Raw genomic sequence first — 17243 nt, 5'->3', positions numbered from 1 at the left:
CCAAAAAAACAAAACCAAACAAAAATCAACCAAACAAAAAACTAGTAGTGCTCAGAGAGACTACGTAACTTGCCTGTATCACATGTGTGAGAAGTAGCAGAACCAGAATTCAATTCTAGAGTGATTCTAAGGCTGAGATTCTAGGTGGTAACCACATTTTACACTGGATCTTTTTGCTTAGGTTCTTACTGTAATTCTTTTTAAACATCCTGAGCATTTGTCGTGTACATAATGGTATTCAACCTCCACCATCTGTTTTTTTGCATTCCTCCATGGCTCAATATCAAATTTACATTTCCCTCCTTATCTTAAGAGCTTCACCCTGATTCAGAACACTCACTGATCTTCACCAGGTTAGTCAAAGGGGCAGAGTCTTGTTCATATGCAAAACAGAATTCTTCTAGTAGATGAAGACATTAACTATTTTGCTCTTTATGGTAAATAACCATTTTGGGGTAATCTGGGCTTAAGATTCTACAATGGTTCAAAGTGACCCTGGATACTCTTTAAAATAACTTTATCAGGTTACATGGGTTTATTTGTAGCCATAGTCATTGCCCTCTAAAAACAATGGTTTGATTTAAAGCTCCCCTACACTATTACTAGAGATTTAACCCAGGGGCTCTTTACCATGAACTAAGTCCCCATTCCTTTTTATTTTATTTTTTATTATTTTTTTAAACATTTATTTTGTTTTTAGTTGTGGATAGACAGAATATCTTTATTTTTATGTGGTGCTGAGGATCGAACCTAGTGCCTCCCGCATGCTAGGCAAGGGTTCTACCTCTGAGCCACAACCCCAGATCCTTCTTTTTATTTTTTTTAAAAATATGTTTCTAGTTGTGGATGGACACAATGCCTTTATTTAATTAATTCATTTATTTTGATGTGGTGCTGGGGATCAAACCCAATGCCTTATACTTGCGAGGCAAGCTACAATCTCAGCCCTCTTTTTTATTTTTTACAAGAGGATCTCCCTAAGTTGCTGAAGGCCTCACCAAATTACTGAGGCTGGCCTTGAACTTGTAATCCTACTGTCTCAGCCTCAGGAGTCCCTAAGAGTATAGGCACTTGGCACCACACCCTGAAGATTTAAAGCCTTTAATTATGGAAAATGGAAAGGAAACATTTTGATTGTCAGACGTCATTAATCTATTCTGCTAAACTCTGTAAAATTCTGGTTATTCGCCAGGTGTGGTGGCACACACCTGAAATCCCAGAGGAGGATCAAGAGTTCAAAGCCTCAGCAACTTAGTGAGACCTGTCTCTAAGTAAAATACAAAAAAAGGGCTGGGGATGTGGCTCAGTGGTTAAGTGCCACTGGTTCAATTTCTGGTAACTCCCTCACTCCCCCAAAAAAGTAAATTCTGGCTGTTCAGTTCTGTTACAAATAAGTTCCTTCTGGTTCCTAAATTATAGTATAATGTTTGACTGAAGCTATTTTTCTTAGCTCTGATTCATACCTACACACCATGTCAATTTACTGAGAGGGTTATTTTTTAAAAGAAAATCTTTTTTTAAAAAATAGACTTTTTACTTTATTTGTCTATTTGTATGTGGTGCTGAGGATTGAACCCAGGGTCTCACACACGCCAGGCAAGTGCTCTACCGCTGAGCCACAACCCCAACCCCTTAAAAGAAGTTCTATCTACTAACATTCTCTGGATATTTAATAAAATATTAATGACCAACACCACTGAAAGCAGTAAAGAATTCCTCTAAAAAAATCTAGCATTGTTCTGACTTTGAGTCATTTATTTGTGAAATGAAGACAACCTGTTCATTGAAAGTACTATAAATTCTGTTATTTCAATCGACATAACTTAAAGGAAGTAATACTCAAAAAATTGGAATTCAGATTCTTCACTTGCAGTAACATTTTATGAAAAAATAAGGAATAAATTCTGAGCCACTGATTCACAAGACTGAAGAGGACTTGGGCAATGTTTCTGAACTTTTGGATTTTAAGGATCAAGATATTAAAAAGAAAAAAATTACTAATATAGAACTAATATAGAACAACTGAATTTTGCATAGTTAGGATATAGGAAATTATCTATCACTTATTAAAACGGTTTATAATAGAAATGGCATTTCAATATGAAAACGTCAGAAGAGCATTCTCAAAGGATAAGTCTATCCTGAAGTAGGAAAGGTAGCAACCTTATTCTGACACACCTCCGCCCACCTCCCTTACTCCCCCAACGTCTAATACCTAATAGTGCCTTATTTTCCTCATTCCGTTACAGACAAGTAAAAACCTTATTTGGGCACCCAAGGTCTCAGGTCTCCTCTCCTCTAATCAGTCCTTCAGGCTGAATACCCTCCACGAGGGAGACTTGACCTTTGTCTCCCACAGGCCAGGCTGACAGTAAGGACTACAGAACTCTCCCTCCCCTCCTCTAGCACACAGTCCCCAGGGCACTGTCCTGGGTGTTTCTCCCTGACCATGGCCCAAGGGAAATAGAATCATGGAAATAATCCATTTTCACTTTAAGAAAAAATAAGAGGTACTTCTTTTTTTCTTTTCTATTTTAGTTATAAGTGGACACAATATCTTTATTTTACTTTCATGTGGTGCTGAGGATGAAACCCAGTGCCAGGCAAGCGTTCTACCTCTGAGCCACAATCTCAGCCCAAGAGGTATTTCTTTTTTTTTTTTTTTTAAACAGGAAAGAAAACTTTATTGAAGAATATTACAATATGAAAAATAAAATTGAACTCAACTTCCCTTAAACAAAAAGCAGGAGAGGTTTTAAGCTCTGGGTGAACTTGTGAAAATGTACTGAGAGACACTGATAGGTGTCTAACAGGTACTTTTTTGGTAAAGTAAGATTAGGGATATTTTAGGCTTTAAAAAAAAGAAAGAAAAAGAAAACTAGCTGGGCATGTTGGCGCACACCTGTAATCCCAGCAACTTGGGAGGCTGAGGCACTAAGCAACTCAGTGAGACCCTGTCTCTAAATAAAATACAAAATAGGGCTGGGGATGCAGCTCAGTGGTCAAGTGCCCCTGAGTTCTATCCCTAGTACCAAAACAAACAAACAAACAAACATCTTTGAAAGTAGGTTAGCATTTTGGAACTAAAACCGCAAAGCTCTGTTGAGTGTCTCTGTGGACAAGACACAGTGTCTTCTGAGCTACAATGCCACAATGGCAAACTGTAGCAGCTGTCACCTGTTTCTTCACTGATTTCTTTTTTTTTTAATTTTTATTTTTTAGTTATAAGTGGACACACAATATCTTTATGTGGTGCTGAGGACTGAGCCCAGTGTCTCACGCATACTAGGCGAGCGCTGTACCTCTGAGCCACAACCCCAGCCCCTCTTCACTGATTTCAAAGGCGTGTTGGTAGCAGGCTGTGAGGGCCATGTAGAGGATTGCCCTTTATTAGAGCAACTAATGGAAACTACCAGATTACTAAGAACCGAGGTTATAACAACAAGAACAAAGAATTACTTTGAGGGTTGTGAGATTATTAAGTCACAAGTTTTCTCGAAGAACCTTCATGTCTGGTTGATAATGTAAATTATTAGTTCTATTTGCCTAATGCACTTTCTCTACTCCTTCCCTTAGAATGAAAGTGTGAGATTCCTTTACTCTTAGGTAACGATTACTATCCCACCCAATGGAAGACACTTCAAAAGGAATAGTGCTTACTCCAGGTATACAAAGATACACATTCTGACCTTGAAGGAGAGCTCGTCTTCATTCTCCCCCTGGAAATCATACAAGGCTTTGGCCTTTCTCCCCTTCAGTGATATGGCAGACATACTTTTTGCCTCAGCTGTAAAAACATGAAAAATTCCAATGTATGGAAACACAATGGACTAAAACACTAATCGAGCATTTCAAGAACCCCCCTGTCCTTCTCAGAATAGAACATCTTCAATTTATTTTGAATTAACTTGCAAAAAAATGAAGGATGTTCTCTTAGTAAAAAACAATTATGTAAAATATATTTAACAGACACAATCAGCCATTATTTAGTGAAGGCAGTTTTATATTTTTTTATAACTCTAACAAAGTAGACTATGAATGAAGTTTGCATAACTTTATGGATGAACTCTTTCAAATAACTTAAACCGAACATGGCTGGGGAAAAGGAATATATATGAGGCCTCTGGTTCCCTTTGAAGAGTAAGGGCCATGTCTTGTAGCTGTCATACCTGGACAGGGCTGCACAAAAACTGCTGGGAAGATCCCCTCTCTGTCGTGCAGTCTGCCCCGATACCAGTCAGAGTCCAGACGCTCGAGGATCAGGATCCGGTCTCCCCTCTTGAAGGATAAGTCCTCACTGGTTTCTGCTGTAAAACTGTGGAGAGCTCTGCACCATTCTCCAGAAAGGCTGTTGTCCTGTTATGAAGCAAAAGGCTGGTAAGAAATGTGAGTTTATATTTCAAATCGAGTTCTACAAAGCTTAAAAAATGGTGAGGCTGGGCACCTGGCATTCCAGCTACTCAGGGGGTTGAGGCTGGAGGATTTCAAGTTCAAGGCCAGCGTCAGCAATTTAGCAAGAACCTGTCTCAAAATAAAAAAGGGCTTGGGGTGTAGCTCAGAGATAAAGCACCCCTAGGGTCAATCCTTGGTACAAAAAAAAGAGAAAAAAGTGGAGGGGATGGGGGGGGGGGGATAATAAAAACTAAGGGTCTTTATTTCAAAGCCTGAAGTCTTCTTAAATTACCCAATATTTTATGTTCCTATTAAGCTTCAGAAATAAAAGTTTCTGATAACTTTTTTCTTAAATACAATTTTAAGGGTTGGGATTGTGGCTCAGTGAGGAACTGGGTTCGATCCTCAGTGCCACATAAAAATAAATAAATAAAATAAAGGTGTTGTGTTCATTTATAACTAAACACAAAAACAAAAGCACACTGACATGAAATTCACATAAAACAAGTAAACATTTTAAAAAATATATAATTTTAAGCTAGGCGCAATGGCACATGCCTGTAATCCTAGCAGCTTGGGAGGCTGAGATGGGATGACCTTGAGTTCAAATCCAGCCTCAGCAAGGACGAGGTGCTTAACAACTCAGTGAGACCCTGTCTCTAAATAAAATACAAAATAGGCTGGGGATATGGTTCAGTGGTTGAGTGTCCTGGAGTTCAAAATTCCTGGTACCCCTCCAAAATTAAAAATATATATATAATTTTAAATAAAATACTATTTTATTGCTGCTTTATTATATTTTCTTGATTACTAGTAAGGTATCAGCCACTTACAACTTTTTTATGAATTTTCCAATTGTGTCTTTTTCCTCTTCTTCCTTTTTTTTTTTTTTTTTTGGTACCCGAGATTGAATCCAGGGCCACTTACCTACTAAGCCACATCACCAACCTTTTTTTTTTTTTATTTTTAATTTTGAGACAGGGCCTTACTAAATTACTGAGGCTGACTTAGAATCTGGGATCCTCCTGCCTCAGCTCCTGAGCCACTGGGATTACAGGTGTGTCTGCCATTTCTGTTTTCATCAAGAGACAACCTGTGCTTCATTGCCCAGGTGGTGTGTCTGGCTATTTATAGTGCAACTCCAGTGCTTGAAGCTGGTAGGTCCCATGAGGCCACCGTATCAGTGCTTAGCTTAGTATGGACACCCGATGGGCATAACACACTACGGCCTTCAACTTGGGGCTCAAACAATCCTCCTGCCTCCACCACTGAGTTCCTGGGATGACAGGGATACCACCAGTAGATGGCTTCTTTCCTCATTTTCTGTCAGGATCTATATGTCTTTGAATAAGCTCTATGTATAATATTACATTGAATTAATCATCTTACTATTTAATTTATTACAAACATTTGCTATATGAATTGAAAAATGATTTCATACTGTTTTCTCTTGGTAATTGTAATTTTAATATTCCTCCCAGGGTTTAAAGCTGGCTGTCCCAACAGTCACCCACTCCAACAGCCTACCTGAGAATGTGAGCCAGAATCTTCTTTTTTGGTCTTTGGTGGTATCTTTGTTCCTACATTAAAAACAAAAGGTCAAAATGTCAGATGAGAAGACCGCTGGTATTAGAGAAAAACGTTTATGTGGGGGTGGGAGGCGAAAGTCTGCAATTCCAGACCAGTGTCTTTATTTATTGTCTCTGACCCTTGATCTGTAATCCCCTCTCTGGGATTGTTTTATTACTCTAAAGTGAAGAAGGATACACATTAATTAAACTGTATAGCTCATGTGTTTAAGAAATCCTGGCCACTTTGTAAATGACACTATTGTTAATTAACCTAAAACAACAAAATCAGCTCAGAGATGATCACAGTAATAGCTATCTATCCCATATATATTACCGCTTAAAATATTTCCCCTTCTACCTTAAAAATATGGCCATGTGGATTATACAACTTAAGTATTATTAAGTATTATCATATTATTAGCTTATTTAAATTAGAATATGACATAATTTTTAAAAAACCCATATTTTCTATACTCACTTAAAACATTTGCACCAGAGGTGGAATAATCCTCAACAAGTTCCACAAAGTTAAGGGGGAAGATCCCAGTTCTGTCTTGAAGCTCTCCTCTTGCCCATTCCTCATTCATGTACTCTTTAAGAATAATCATTTCTCCCTCTGAGAAACTTAACTCATCCTTCTGGTCTCCAATATATTCAAACCGAGCAACACATCTTGTATTTCTGAACAAAGAACACATCTGTGGGTTAAACTAGAGAATACTGATTTTCTTTTTTTGAGGAGAGGTGCTGGGGATTGAACCCAGAGGTGCTTTGCCACTGAGCTACATATCCCGCCCTTTTTGTTTTTTATTTTAAGACAGGGTCTCACTAAGTTGTGGAGGGCCTTTCTTAGTTGCTGAGGCTGGACTGGAACTTGCAATCCTCCTGCCTCAGGAGCATCCCAAACCCCTGGGACTGCAGTTAATATAAACATATAAAAGATTTTAACTAAGTTTATTTTCAATTCTAGAACTGGGGCAACACTTCACTCCATAAAACAGTACTAACTTCTAAAATGCTTCAAAACCTTCACTCAGTCTCTCAATAGACATTTATTCTGTGTTTAATATGGAACAAGGTGTATTTTGGATAATTTTAATATTTTCCATGAAAAAGAGTAAGTGACACATCTAAAGGACAGCGCTTACTGTTTGGATGTGAGCTGATTCACTCAGAAAGCTCAAGGTCACAGAATACATGCAGAGGAACAGAGAAGCAGCTGAATGGTTGGTCCATGCTGCCATGCCTGTCTTTTGATCATTTTTACTTCATTACAGAATCATTCTAGACTCCACGTGTTTGTGGGCCACACCAATCCATGATCCCATCCCATCTGCAGCCTTTCGATCACAAGTGCATTGAGTTTAGGGGCCCTATCCCAAGAATCTCAGGGCAAAGAGACCAAACTGCCTGAGCAAGAATCAGGGCAGCAGCAGTAGCTTCAGATGGGCCAATCAGCCGATGAGTTGAATGTATAGATGAATGGCCTCACAAATTGGAAAGGTTGGAAGAAAGCAGAAATTTGGTACTTCAAAACATGTAATCTACCAACTCTGTTCCTTTATGAAATGATTTTTATATCTCTTAAAAAAGGCTTTGTTAATGAGACTTGGAACAATCCTTAAGTGGTGTGCAATTTTGACCAAAAAGAACATAAAAGGAGAGCCAACTTGTGTCTCTAGAAGGTCTGATTTAATATCAAACCTTTGATTTGAAACTTCAGGAAGGAAGTTTCTATAGCAAGGTGTTTGAAGAGAACAGGTGGATCCTGGATCCACTCAAGTTCTGGTTGAAGTCAGGTCAGTGGATCCACGGCTGTTCAAGCCTACTTTAAATTCAAACTGTTGATATGTCCGTGTTGCTCAAAAACAGGAGAAAAGTAGAACCTGAAACTGAATTCACTGCTGTGGCAACGGAAGTTTTCTTATTTGTGATAACCTTTGCATTTATTTTCTCAAGTCCCCTGGGAGCATCTCCTTACGTCTGACCTATTCATCGACAGGTTTACAGTCACCTGCAGGTAGTGAATTCTATTAATTTGCTCATTTTACTAGAATATAAAGTTGCATTTTGGCAGGGTTTTAAATCACCAAGGAGTTACAATGATGCATAAAAGGGTTTATAAATTCAAGCAAAGGTCTTTAGATATACAGAAAGATCCCCCCAACTTAACTCTTCCTTTACTTTCTTCTAGTCCTTTTTGAAAGCAAAATAATACAACATGTCTAGCAGGGATTTGTTGCTGTTGTTGTTGTTTTGTGGTCCTAGCCACAAAACCCAGGGCCTGGTTTGTACACGCTAGGAAAATGCTCTACCACTGAGGCTACACCCTCAGCCCCATCTAGTGGTTTTTGTATGACCCACATTTCTGTAAGATTCAAACGTTTTCCCCGTCAAAGCAGTTGAATCTTAAACTAGAAGGCCAACAAACCATCTCTGCCCAGGCCAAAGCCAGACCTTAGAGGCAGCAGGCTTGGCTCCCCCAGCAGCTCTCTGCAAGCACTGGATGGACAGCTACTATCAACACACAGCATTTTCAGCAAAACCTGAACCCACTTTGGCTTTTTTTAAAAAAGCAAAGCTTTCCTCATAATTAAAAACAAAAGAAAACATGAGAATCTGAATATTTCACACTGGAAGTGTTTAAGCTTGGTAATTCTTCATGATATAAATTCTTACTTCCTCTATATTTCATGCAAAGGAACACACATAGAACTTACTTAACACAATGAGATGAAACAGATTCTCTTTTCCCATTTTCTCCTTCTGGAACATCAACCTAGTAAAGACAAAATCATGGTAACAATTGTATTTTTTTCCCCAAACTTCAATAAGATATATATCTATATATATTTTGTTTCTTTTCACTTATATTGAGGATTGAACTCAGGAGTGCTCTACCTTTGTGCTACATCCCCAGTCTTTTTTTTTTTTTTTTTTTTTTTAATCTTGAGACAGGTCTCTCTTAGTTGCCCAGGCTATCCTTGAACTTGCCATCCTCCTGCCTCAGCCTCCAGAGAGGCTGGGGTTATAGGCATGCGCCAGGCTGGACTTTAGTAGGATATATTTCAGGCCAAGAAGTTAGAAAATGCATGACTGAAATCAACTAGTTTAATTAGGTGTTAAAGTTGTTATACCACAGGTGCTAAACAGTAAAAAATCCAGCATGTGGATTTTGGGAAAAATGTACAGCTCGTGAAGTAGCCCTCCTTGAGTAGGCGATCAACCCTTCTCTTATTTGCTGGGATAAGCACATTCATATTCTACTTCTGACTGAATTTTCTCTAAGTTTTCTGGTTCTCCAAGATGAAAACTTCAGCTGAGAAGGATTTAAGAAAGGAATCAGCCATTAAGGCATAAATGCTGTCGCACATGGGCACTACCACACCTGTTCACATCGACAGCAGGATTCTGCATCACTCTTCAAACCCCCAAACAAAACAATTTGACCAAACTTGTGGATCCTCTTCATATCCATAACTGTGGAACATCTTTTTTCCCCCTTCAATGTGATAGGGAAAGAAGAAAGGGATTCACCTAAGTGAACATGGACTAACTGGCAGGCACTTTATCTACAAGGCTCAAAGGACCTTGGCTGTAATAAAATTGTTGGCCATATGTACGCAGTCTGAAACTACTTAAGGCTATGAGGTTTATATTAAATAAATCAGTACCCTTCTTGATGAATTTTACCAAGTTCGAAGTTTTAAAACAATTTTTTAAACTTGTGGGCTTAGAAATAACATTTATACCAATAATGTGGCAGGCTTGCTGTGATTGATTTCAGTGTGGTAATTGTGCTTTTTAAAGTACTGCTCCATTGGGCAGAAGAAAAATGAGGAAGAGTGCTAAAACCAACATTATTCTTAATATTAATTTAGAGAATGTGGCTTGAATTTCTCCAAAGAATCAGGCCATATATACACTGGACAATTTTTCTAAGAATGGCGTTTTGTAATCCAAGAGACACACTCATTTCTACTTGAAAAATACACATTTTCTGTTATACTTGTTTCAGATGTAATGGAAAATTGTTCTCTCTCCCCCAATAAGCTGTGGAAGCGAAACTATTTTTTTGGGGGGCGGGTGAAGGATACCAGGGATTGAACTCAGGGACACTAGATCACTAAGCTACATCTCCAGTACCCCCCTTTTTGTATTTGGAGACAGGGTCTCACTGAGCTGTTTAGAGTTTCATTGTTGCTGAGGCTGGTTTTGAACTTGTGATCCTCCTGCCTCTGCCTCCTGAACTGCTGAGATGACAGGCATGCGCCGCTGCACCTTGTGAATTTGAGACAAGCACTCTACCAACTGAGCTATATCCCCAGCCCTCAATGGGCAATCTTGTTTTATCCTCATGTTGCACAGTCATCTGGTCTTAGCACCTGAAGCTCCAACACACAGGTAGGCACTCCAAGTTAGGCTGTGAGGGCGTATGCAATACTGATGCTTTAATATAATTTTTCCTAATCAAATTTGAAATTATTATGTGAAAAACCATTAATGAACCATTAGGTCCAATAACTAGATTAGTATTACCCCAATTTTTTTTTGAAAGATGGAGATTAATAGGAAAAGAAAAGAAAGAAGCCAAAAATAAAATGTACTCCAAAGAAAATAAGAAGTAGTACCATAACCTTGCAAACATTTCTTTTAGGACAGTCTGGTACCATTTAATTCATGTTCACTAAAAGTCTCAAAGAATTAACATATCCTGAAGTGTTTAACAACCCAGGAATAGGTGGTTCACCAAGTGGCCTGTGTGGCATTCACTTTTGGATTCAGATGGCATTCAGGTATTACGTTCTAAGACCTCATCATCTAAGAAAAATGATCACTCATTACTGAAACAACTCTTGACTTCTGAACTTCCCAAATGACAAGTTAATCAATGGAAGGGAGAACTAGAACTCAAGAATCTAGGCTTCTGGTCATTTTTCAGCAATCTGCAAGTCACAGGAACCCACTGAATATAGGATCAATTAAAACGAGCACATGCCACTTACGATTACTTTGACATAGTTGGCAGGAAATACGCCAGTCCGGCTTCTGCATTTCCCTCTGTACCAATCTGTGTCTATTTTTTCAAGAAGATAAACAATTTCTCCAGATGTGAGATTCAAATCGTCATCTTGCTCTGTAACAGCAGATCACAGTTACATATGATAAATAATCCTGATTGCATATTTCATTAAAGTCGAGAACAAAGAGGCATTTAGTTCTGCCCATGGAGACCCCACGTTCTGATGACAGAACACACTAACCAAATTTATTGAAAATATATATTTTGAAAATTTTCATGATATAAGCTCCTCCTAACATCAAATTAGACATATCTACTATGCAATGATTGATGGGAAATGGTGATAAAAAACAAACAACCATTGTGCTGGCCAGTGATTCCTACTGTGCCCATAAAAACCTCTTGCTGAATGCACACTGAACAATGGAAGGGTTTTATAGACATGGTATAATATTATCATTATTCTCAATCATGCTTAAAAATCACTTTAGCCTCAATATTAACTAAGGGAGTCCTATAGCTCTAAATAAATTTTCCCTCACTGAGATAAAAATCAGTCTACCAAATGGATTAAAAAGATGTCGTAAATAAATCAAGTATTTATTTTCTTTTTAGCCTTGGATAGGAAGGGTATTACAAAAAATTAACTTTTGTGTGCATGTGTATGGTACTAGAGATTGAACACTGGGGGCTCAAGCACAGAGCTACATCCTCAGTCCCACCTCCACTTTTCTAAAATTTTGAGGGCCCGGGTTCGATCTTCAGCACCACATACAAACAAAGATGTTGTATCTGCCGAGAACTAAAAAATAAATATTGAAATTCTCTCTCAAAAAAAAAAAAAAAAAAAAAAAAAGAAAACAAGTTTGTAACTGCCAGACACTTTGCTTTGTTTATTTACATGAGAAACTCCCTCTCAGAGAGTATCAAAGGCAAGGTATGCAACTAAGCTTTCTTTTTTTTATTGGTTGTTCAAAACATTACAAAGCTCATGGCATATCATCTTCCATACATTTGATTCAAGTGGGTTTTGAACTCCCATTTTTACCCCAAATACAAGTTGCAGAATCACATCGGTTACACATCCACATTTTTACATAATACCTTATTAATGACTGTTGTATTCTGCTACCTTCCCTCTCCTCTTCCCTCTCCCACGGGGGCTTACCCACTGAGCCACATCCCCAGCCTTTTTTATTTAGAGACGGGGCCTTACTAATTTGCTTAGTGCCTCACTAAAATGCTGAGGCTGGCTTTGAACTCATGATCTTCCTCTCCCTCAGCCTCCCAAGCCCCTGGGATTATAGGTGTGCACCACCCACACCAAGATTACAAGGAGGCTTTCTGGAAAGGCTGGGTACAGTTGGCCCTTCCTCAGGTGATGGGTTAGATGATATCTCTAGTCAAGGATTCTACAGGCAGAAAACAAAGAAGGATGTCTTGGGAGGTTCGTTAACCCAGGGATGATGACTCACTCCTGGATCCTGTTCTAACAATCTATTATTTATGTCCTTACCTGCTGCAAAATCATGAAGAACGACAGCGTGAGGAGCACTACTGTTCACAGGTTTCTGAGCAGGGCTTGGATCCTAGGGGGAGAAACAGGGCTGTGAATGAAGTGTGCAGGATGGATGCTAGATTTTCTTTATGGTACTGAGGATTGAACCCTGGGGCACTTTACCACTGAGCTACATTTCCTGTCCTTTTTTATTGAATTAAAAAAGAATTTTTTTTTTTGTAGTTGTAGATGGACAGAATGCCTTTATTTTATTTGTCAATTTTTATGTGGTGCCAAGGATCAAACCCAGTGCCTCACACATGCTAGGCAAGCACTTTGCCACTGAGCTATAGCCCCAGCCCTACTTTAAAAAAAAATTTGAGGCAGAGTTTTGCGAAGTTGCCTAGGGCCTCACTAAATTTTGAGGGCTGGCCACGAACTTGCAATCCTCCTGCCTCAGCCTCCCAAATTGCTGGGATTACAGGTGTGGGCCACTGCACCCAGCTAGATGCTAGATTCATTATTCACTCTGAAGCCAATTTTTTTTCTCATTAGAGCCCGCTTGCCACAATTACATTATGAGTACAAGATGAAAACCACACAGGTGAACTAAACCAGGGAACCATTATCAAGCTGAAAAAGAATGTTACCTTGCTAAGGGGGGACAGAAATAACTCTCAATTATAATAGTCCCTGCATATTTTTTTCTTCTTTTTTTTTTCAACCAAGAAAATTTAAAAAGGGAGCGTACTGCTTTTTTTTTTTTTTTTTAAAGCAGTATTATTTATTCTCCCCCAAAGCAGTGGTTTGTGACCTCTTCCCCTTTGAAGGGTAGGTAGTTTTCCCCTTAACAGAGCCTTAGAGGTTGTGTCTTTATTAGGATGGGAAAAGAAGAAAGTTCCGCAATTTATGTTCTTGCCTTTTGTAATGAAGGCAGCTAATGACTTCCCACAGAAGTATAATTCACAAAAGGTAAAATCCATTTCATTTATTACCACTTAATTGAATGTCTTCTCTAATTTGAAAGCAATTCTACCTCCCATGCCTGGCCTGGATTTTCTATTTAATCTGAATCGTTTATTCAACAGTAATTCTAAATAAATTAGCACAGAGAATGAATGCAATACTCCCCACCCATCTAGCCAATGGTCTCGATTGGCTGGAGGAGAGGGTAGGGTTGAAGAGGGACCTTCTTAATGACAAACGGTTGTTATCCTCACGTTCTTTAAGAGACAAGGCTTATCCACATCATCACCTTCACCATCAAACCTGACGGAGGGATGCTATTTGGAGTGCTGTAACTCAAAGCTCTTCAGTGCTGGTAATTTATTACCCATGCATATGTGACTTTTGTTTTGTACTGATTTATATCTATGGAGAAAGAATAGCTACTCAATAAATAATATCAGGGAAAATGGTTATCCATTTGGAAAAAATAAAGTCAGAGACCAACCTCACACCTAACACAAACCTAAGCCTCCAAATGGACCAGTGATGTAAAGGTAACCAAGCCTGGGAGGGCGGGAAGGTCACTTGTGCCTCCTGATTGCGGTTCCCCTTCTCTGCCTTCAGTGTAGGGAGATCCCTGGCCATGATGCCCATCAACCTGGCCTGTCAGGTGAAGGGCAAATGGAACAGGCTGGAGAGGGTTGTCCACAAGAGGTCGGTACAACACAGACCCGTGTCAGGGTGGGTATGTGGTAGATAAATCTAATATATTTCAAAGGGCTTTCTATAGCAGTGCTGATACCAATGGTATGATAACAATAAGAAAGCTAATATTTATTGTTCATTTGTTGTGTGCTACTTATTATGTGTAACACCTCTATACATTAGCTCATTTAATTTGATAAACACCTTTGAGACATAACTCATACATAATAAACCACCCCGTGTAGCATGTGTGCGGTTTTAGTATATTCACAGAATTGTACAACCCCTACCTCAGTCCAAGGTAACCACGAACCTACCTTTCTATCTCCATGGATTCACTTTTACCTTAAATGGAATCATCTTTACCTTATATGGAATCCTATGTCAGTTCTAAAATAACTCCATGAGGTGTTGTCATATTTATTTCACACATTAAAAAACAAAAGGTAGACGGTTAGATGAACACCTGTGTTGTAGGGAGCAGGGGAACTGAAGCCTTGCTTCCTGTAACTGGGTGGGAGTTTAACCATGAACCTGCAATGACCTCCCAGATTTCCCAGGATCCATCGGATTCAACTATAACTGATAATGGCCAATATTCTCTTTTTACCAAATTAGGGAAAAGTAAAACACTTCTTAGAGATATTTACCTCAAAACCAGATTTTCAAACCGTAAGGTTTCTTTTGTTATTGTTGTTTTGTTTATTTATTCACAGGTACCTACACAAAGTAGGAAGCACTATTGTATATTTATTTGTGGTGCTAGGGATCGAACCAAGGGCCTCATAAATGCCAGGCAGACACTCCATCACCGAGCCACATCCCCAGGTAAGTTTTGCTTTTCTAAGAAACTTAATGATAACCATGAACCCAAAAGCCTAGTGGAGGATTCATTTCATTATCGTTATTGGTAACTGCTCTGATTTCACCACTGACACCATCACCTACAGTGATAATGAAACGGCCACCCGAGGCCACCTCTGCAAGCCTGTAGCACAAGATGAGAAGGTGATGTTTAAAGTGGAAACACTTTGGACATTATGAAAGAATAACACCTCATTTTTTAGCTTTTGTTTTTTAAGGATAGCTTTGGGGCATGTACCTCACGGTTAACATCAGTGTGTTCTGAAAGAGGAAGGACTCGAGGACAGCTGGATAACGCTGTACCAATACAGACAGAATAAGTAACAAAACTTTTCTTATGTGAACTGAACTTAGAATTTTCACAACCAGCTGCAACTGGCTGACCGTGTATTTTTCTCTGTTCCACAAAATACAAATTTTAGTTTCTTAAGCAAATCTTCTAAGATAAACTGCCTTCTAAGAAGAATTGAATGAGATTATAAAAATGAAAATAAAAGGTAAAACAAAATACTTTACTTGGGTTGAATGACTAGTGGGAATTATTTTTCATATATTTGACATTAACTAACAGTGAAAACTGGACGCTCTTTAAAAAATATCCCTCTAGGGCTGGGGATGTGGCTCAAGTGGTAGCGTGCTTGCCTAGCATGCGTGAGACATTGGGTTTGATTCTTAGCACTACATAAATGTAAAATAAAGATATTGTATCCACCTACAACTTAAAAAAAAAAAATCCTCCTATGAATTGTTTGACAGCATGTTTCTTGCTAAACAAATGACATTTAACAATCTTTGTATCTTCCCAGGCTCCAAATAAATATATATATATATATATATATATATATATATAAAATATATTTAGTTGTCGGTGGACCTTTGTTTTATTTATTTATAGGTGGTGATGGGGATCGAACCCAGTACCTCACACATGCTAGCAAGTGCTATCACTGAGTTACAGCCCCAGCCCAGGTTCCACAAATTTGTTAGGCCTAAAATGTGACTCAAGATTGTTGGGATACAAAATGACGATTGCACTAAGCTTACATCTTAAAGGAAGTGTGTGTGTGTGTGTGTGTGTGTGTGTGTGTTTAATGTCACACTTAACATTTATAGGACCCCCTTTAAAATCATTACCCACTCTGCTGGAAAATGGATCTCTGGCACTTTGGCAAACATGTTTATATTATTTAAAAAACATAAACGGCTCCTACAGTTGGGAGTTCACAAGTGAGTGCTCCGGCTTTCACAAGTAAGGTCACAAGTGATCCTGCACCGTGGAAGGTGGCAAAATACCCCAGTCAGTATGTGCAGCAGAGTGATTAGGATGGCAGAGGCCAGCCTCAAGTCATTCATTCTAAAAATGGGACAGAATGCTACTGTAATTTTCACTCTGGTTAAGATAAATTTCCTAATAAAAAACTTGGGGCTGCAATATAATTAATAGTTCTATGAAATGTGCCGCCATGTGTGATCTGAAGGCTGTACAACATTAATTCCTCCCGTTGGGTCTGCTCATCTGATGGTCCTCTCATCAAGAGGAGTGATAATCTTCATCTGGGACACGTGAACTCTGCCTGTCCCGTCTCCCTTCTGGCATTCCAGGTAATTATTTTCTGCCTGCTTCAGCATCACAAGTGCGTCCCCACACTGGAAGGTACAATACCAATCTCTGAAGCAATTATTATTTAATAAAACATTATTACTTTTCCACATTTTAATCTTTGGAGCCTAAAGCATTTAATAATGTGTAATAGCAGTAACAGAGGCCGGCGATTTTTTTTCTTTCAGTAAAAAAGAGCTCCACTTTACCTTACGAGAGAGTTCGCCAGGGTTTTGTGGGACAATGTCTTCATTGGCAATTCCATGAGGCACAGACAGCTTAAATGAAAACCAACATGAGAATCATTCACAATCAAGGAGCCTCCTCACGAGCTGCTGATTGTTGAGGGACTCGGCGTGTGTGCCTCAGCTCTCCTGATCAGGCTAACTCACACCCTGGATGGAGGGGGGCCTGCGCTTCTTCTGGACTTTCAAGTTCATGGGAGGTGAGGTGGAGCCCAGGGGACCACCAGGGCTGCATGTGGCCTAAAGTTCCCTTAATAACTAACAACTAAGAAGTCCCTTTCTACAGGGAAGGTCCACCAAGTCCCCTGGGGGTCTGAAGGATGAGTCTTTGGCACCTGACCTTGCTGCCTATCAAAGCCCATCTTTAATTCAGAGTTCTCAAAATGGCTGCCTTCTT

The 17243-nt window shown here is 39.1% G+C and overlaps 1 protein-coding gene across 6 annotated transcripts in view; it reads right to left on the bottom strand.

Annotated features, from left to right (window-relative positions):
• Sh3d19 (SH3 domain containing 19) overlaps positions 1–17243 on the bottom strand; it is a 182548-nt gene that overhangs the window by 5776 nt on the left and 159529 nt on the right. For all 6 annotated transcript variants that reach the window (XM_076864324.2, XM_076864322.2, XM_076864323.2 and 3 more), the window contains exons 12-19: positions 16811–16879; positions 12503–12575; positions 10970–11100; positions 8684–8742; positions 6442–6644; positions 5920–5972; positions 4170–4356; positions 3690–3787 (exon numbers count right to left, since the gene is read on the bottom strand). In XM_076864324.2, coding sequence (XP_076720439.2) covers positions 3690–3787; positions 4170–4356; positions 5920–5972; positions 6442–6644; positions 8684–8742; positions 10970–11100; positions 12503–12575; positions 16811–16879 — 873 coding nt within the window. The remainder of the gene's footprint in view (positions 1–3689; positions 3788–4169; positions 4357–5919; positions 5973–6441; positions 6645–8683; positions 8743–10969; positions 11101–12502; positions 12576–16810; positions 16880–17243) is intronic.

This window comes from Callospermophilus lateralis, chromosome 8 (assembly GCF_048772815.1).
Source record: "Callospermophilus lateralis isolate mCalLat2 chromosome 8, mCalLat2.hap1, whole genome shotgun sequence".
NCBI classification, from domain to species: domain Eukaryota; kingdom Metazoa; phylum Chordata; class Mammalia; order Rodentia; family Sciuridae; genus Callospermophilus; species Callospermophilus lateralis.
This window is presented reverse-complemented; position numbering and strand designations above follow the sequence as displayed.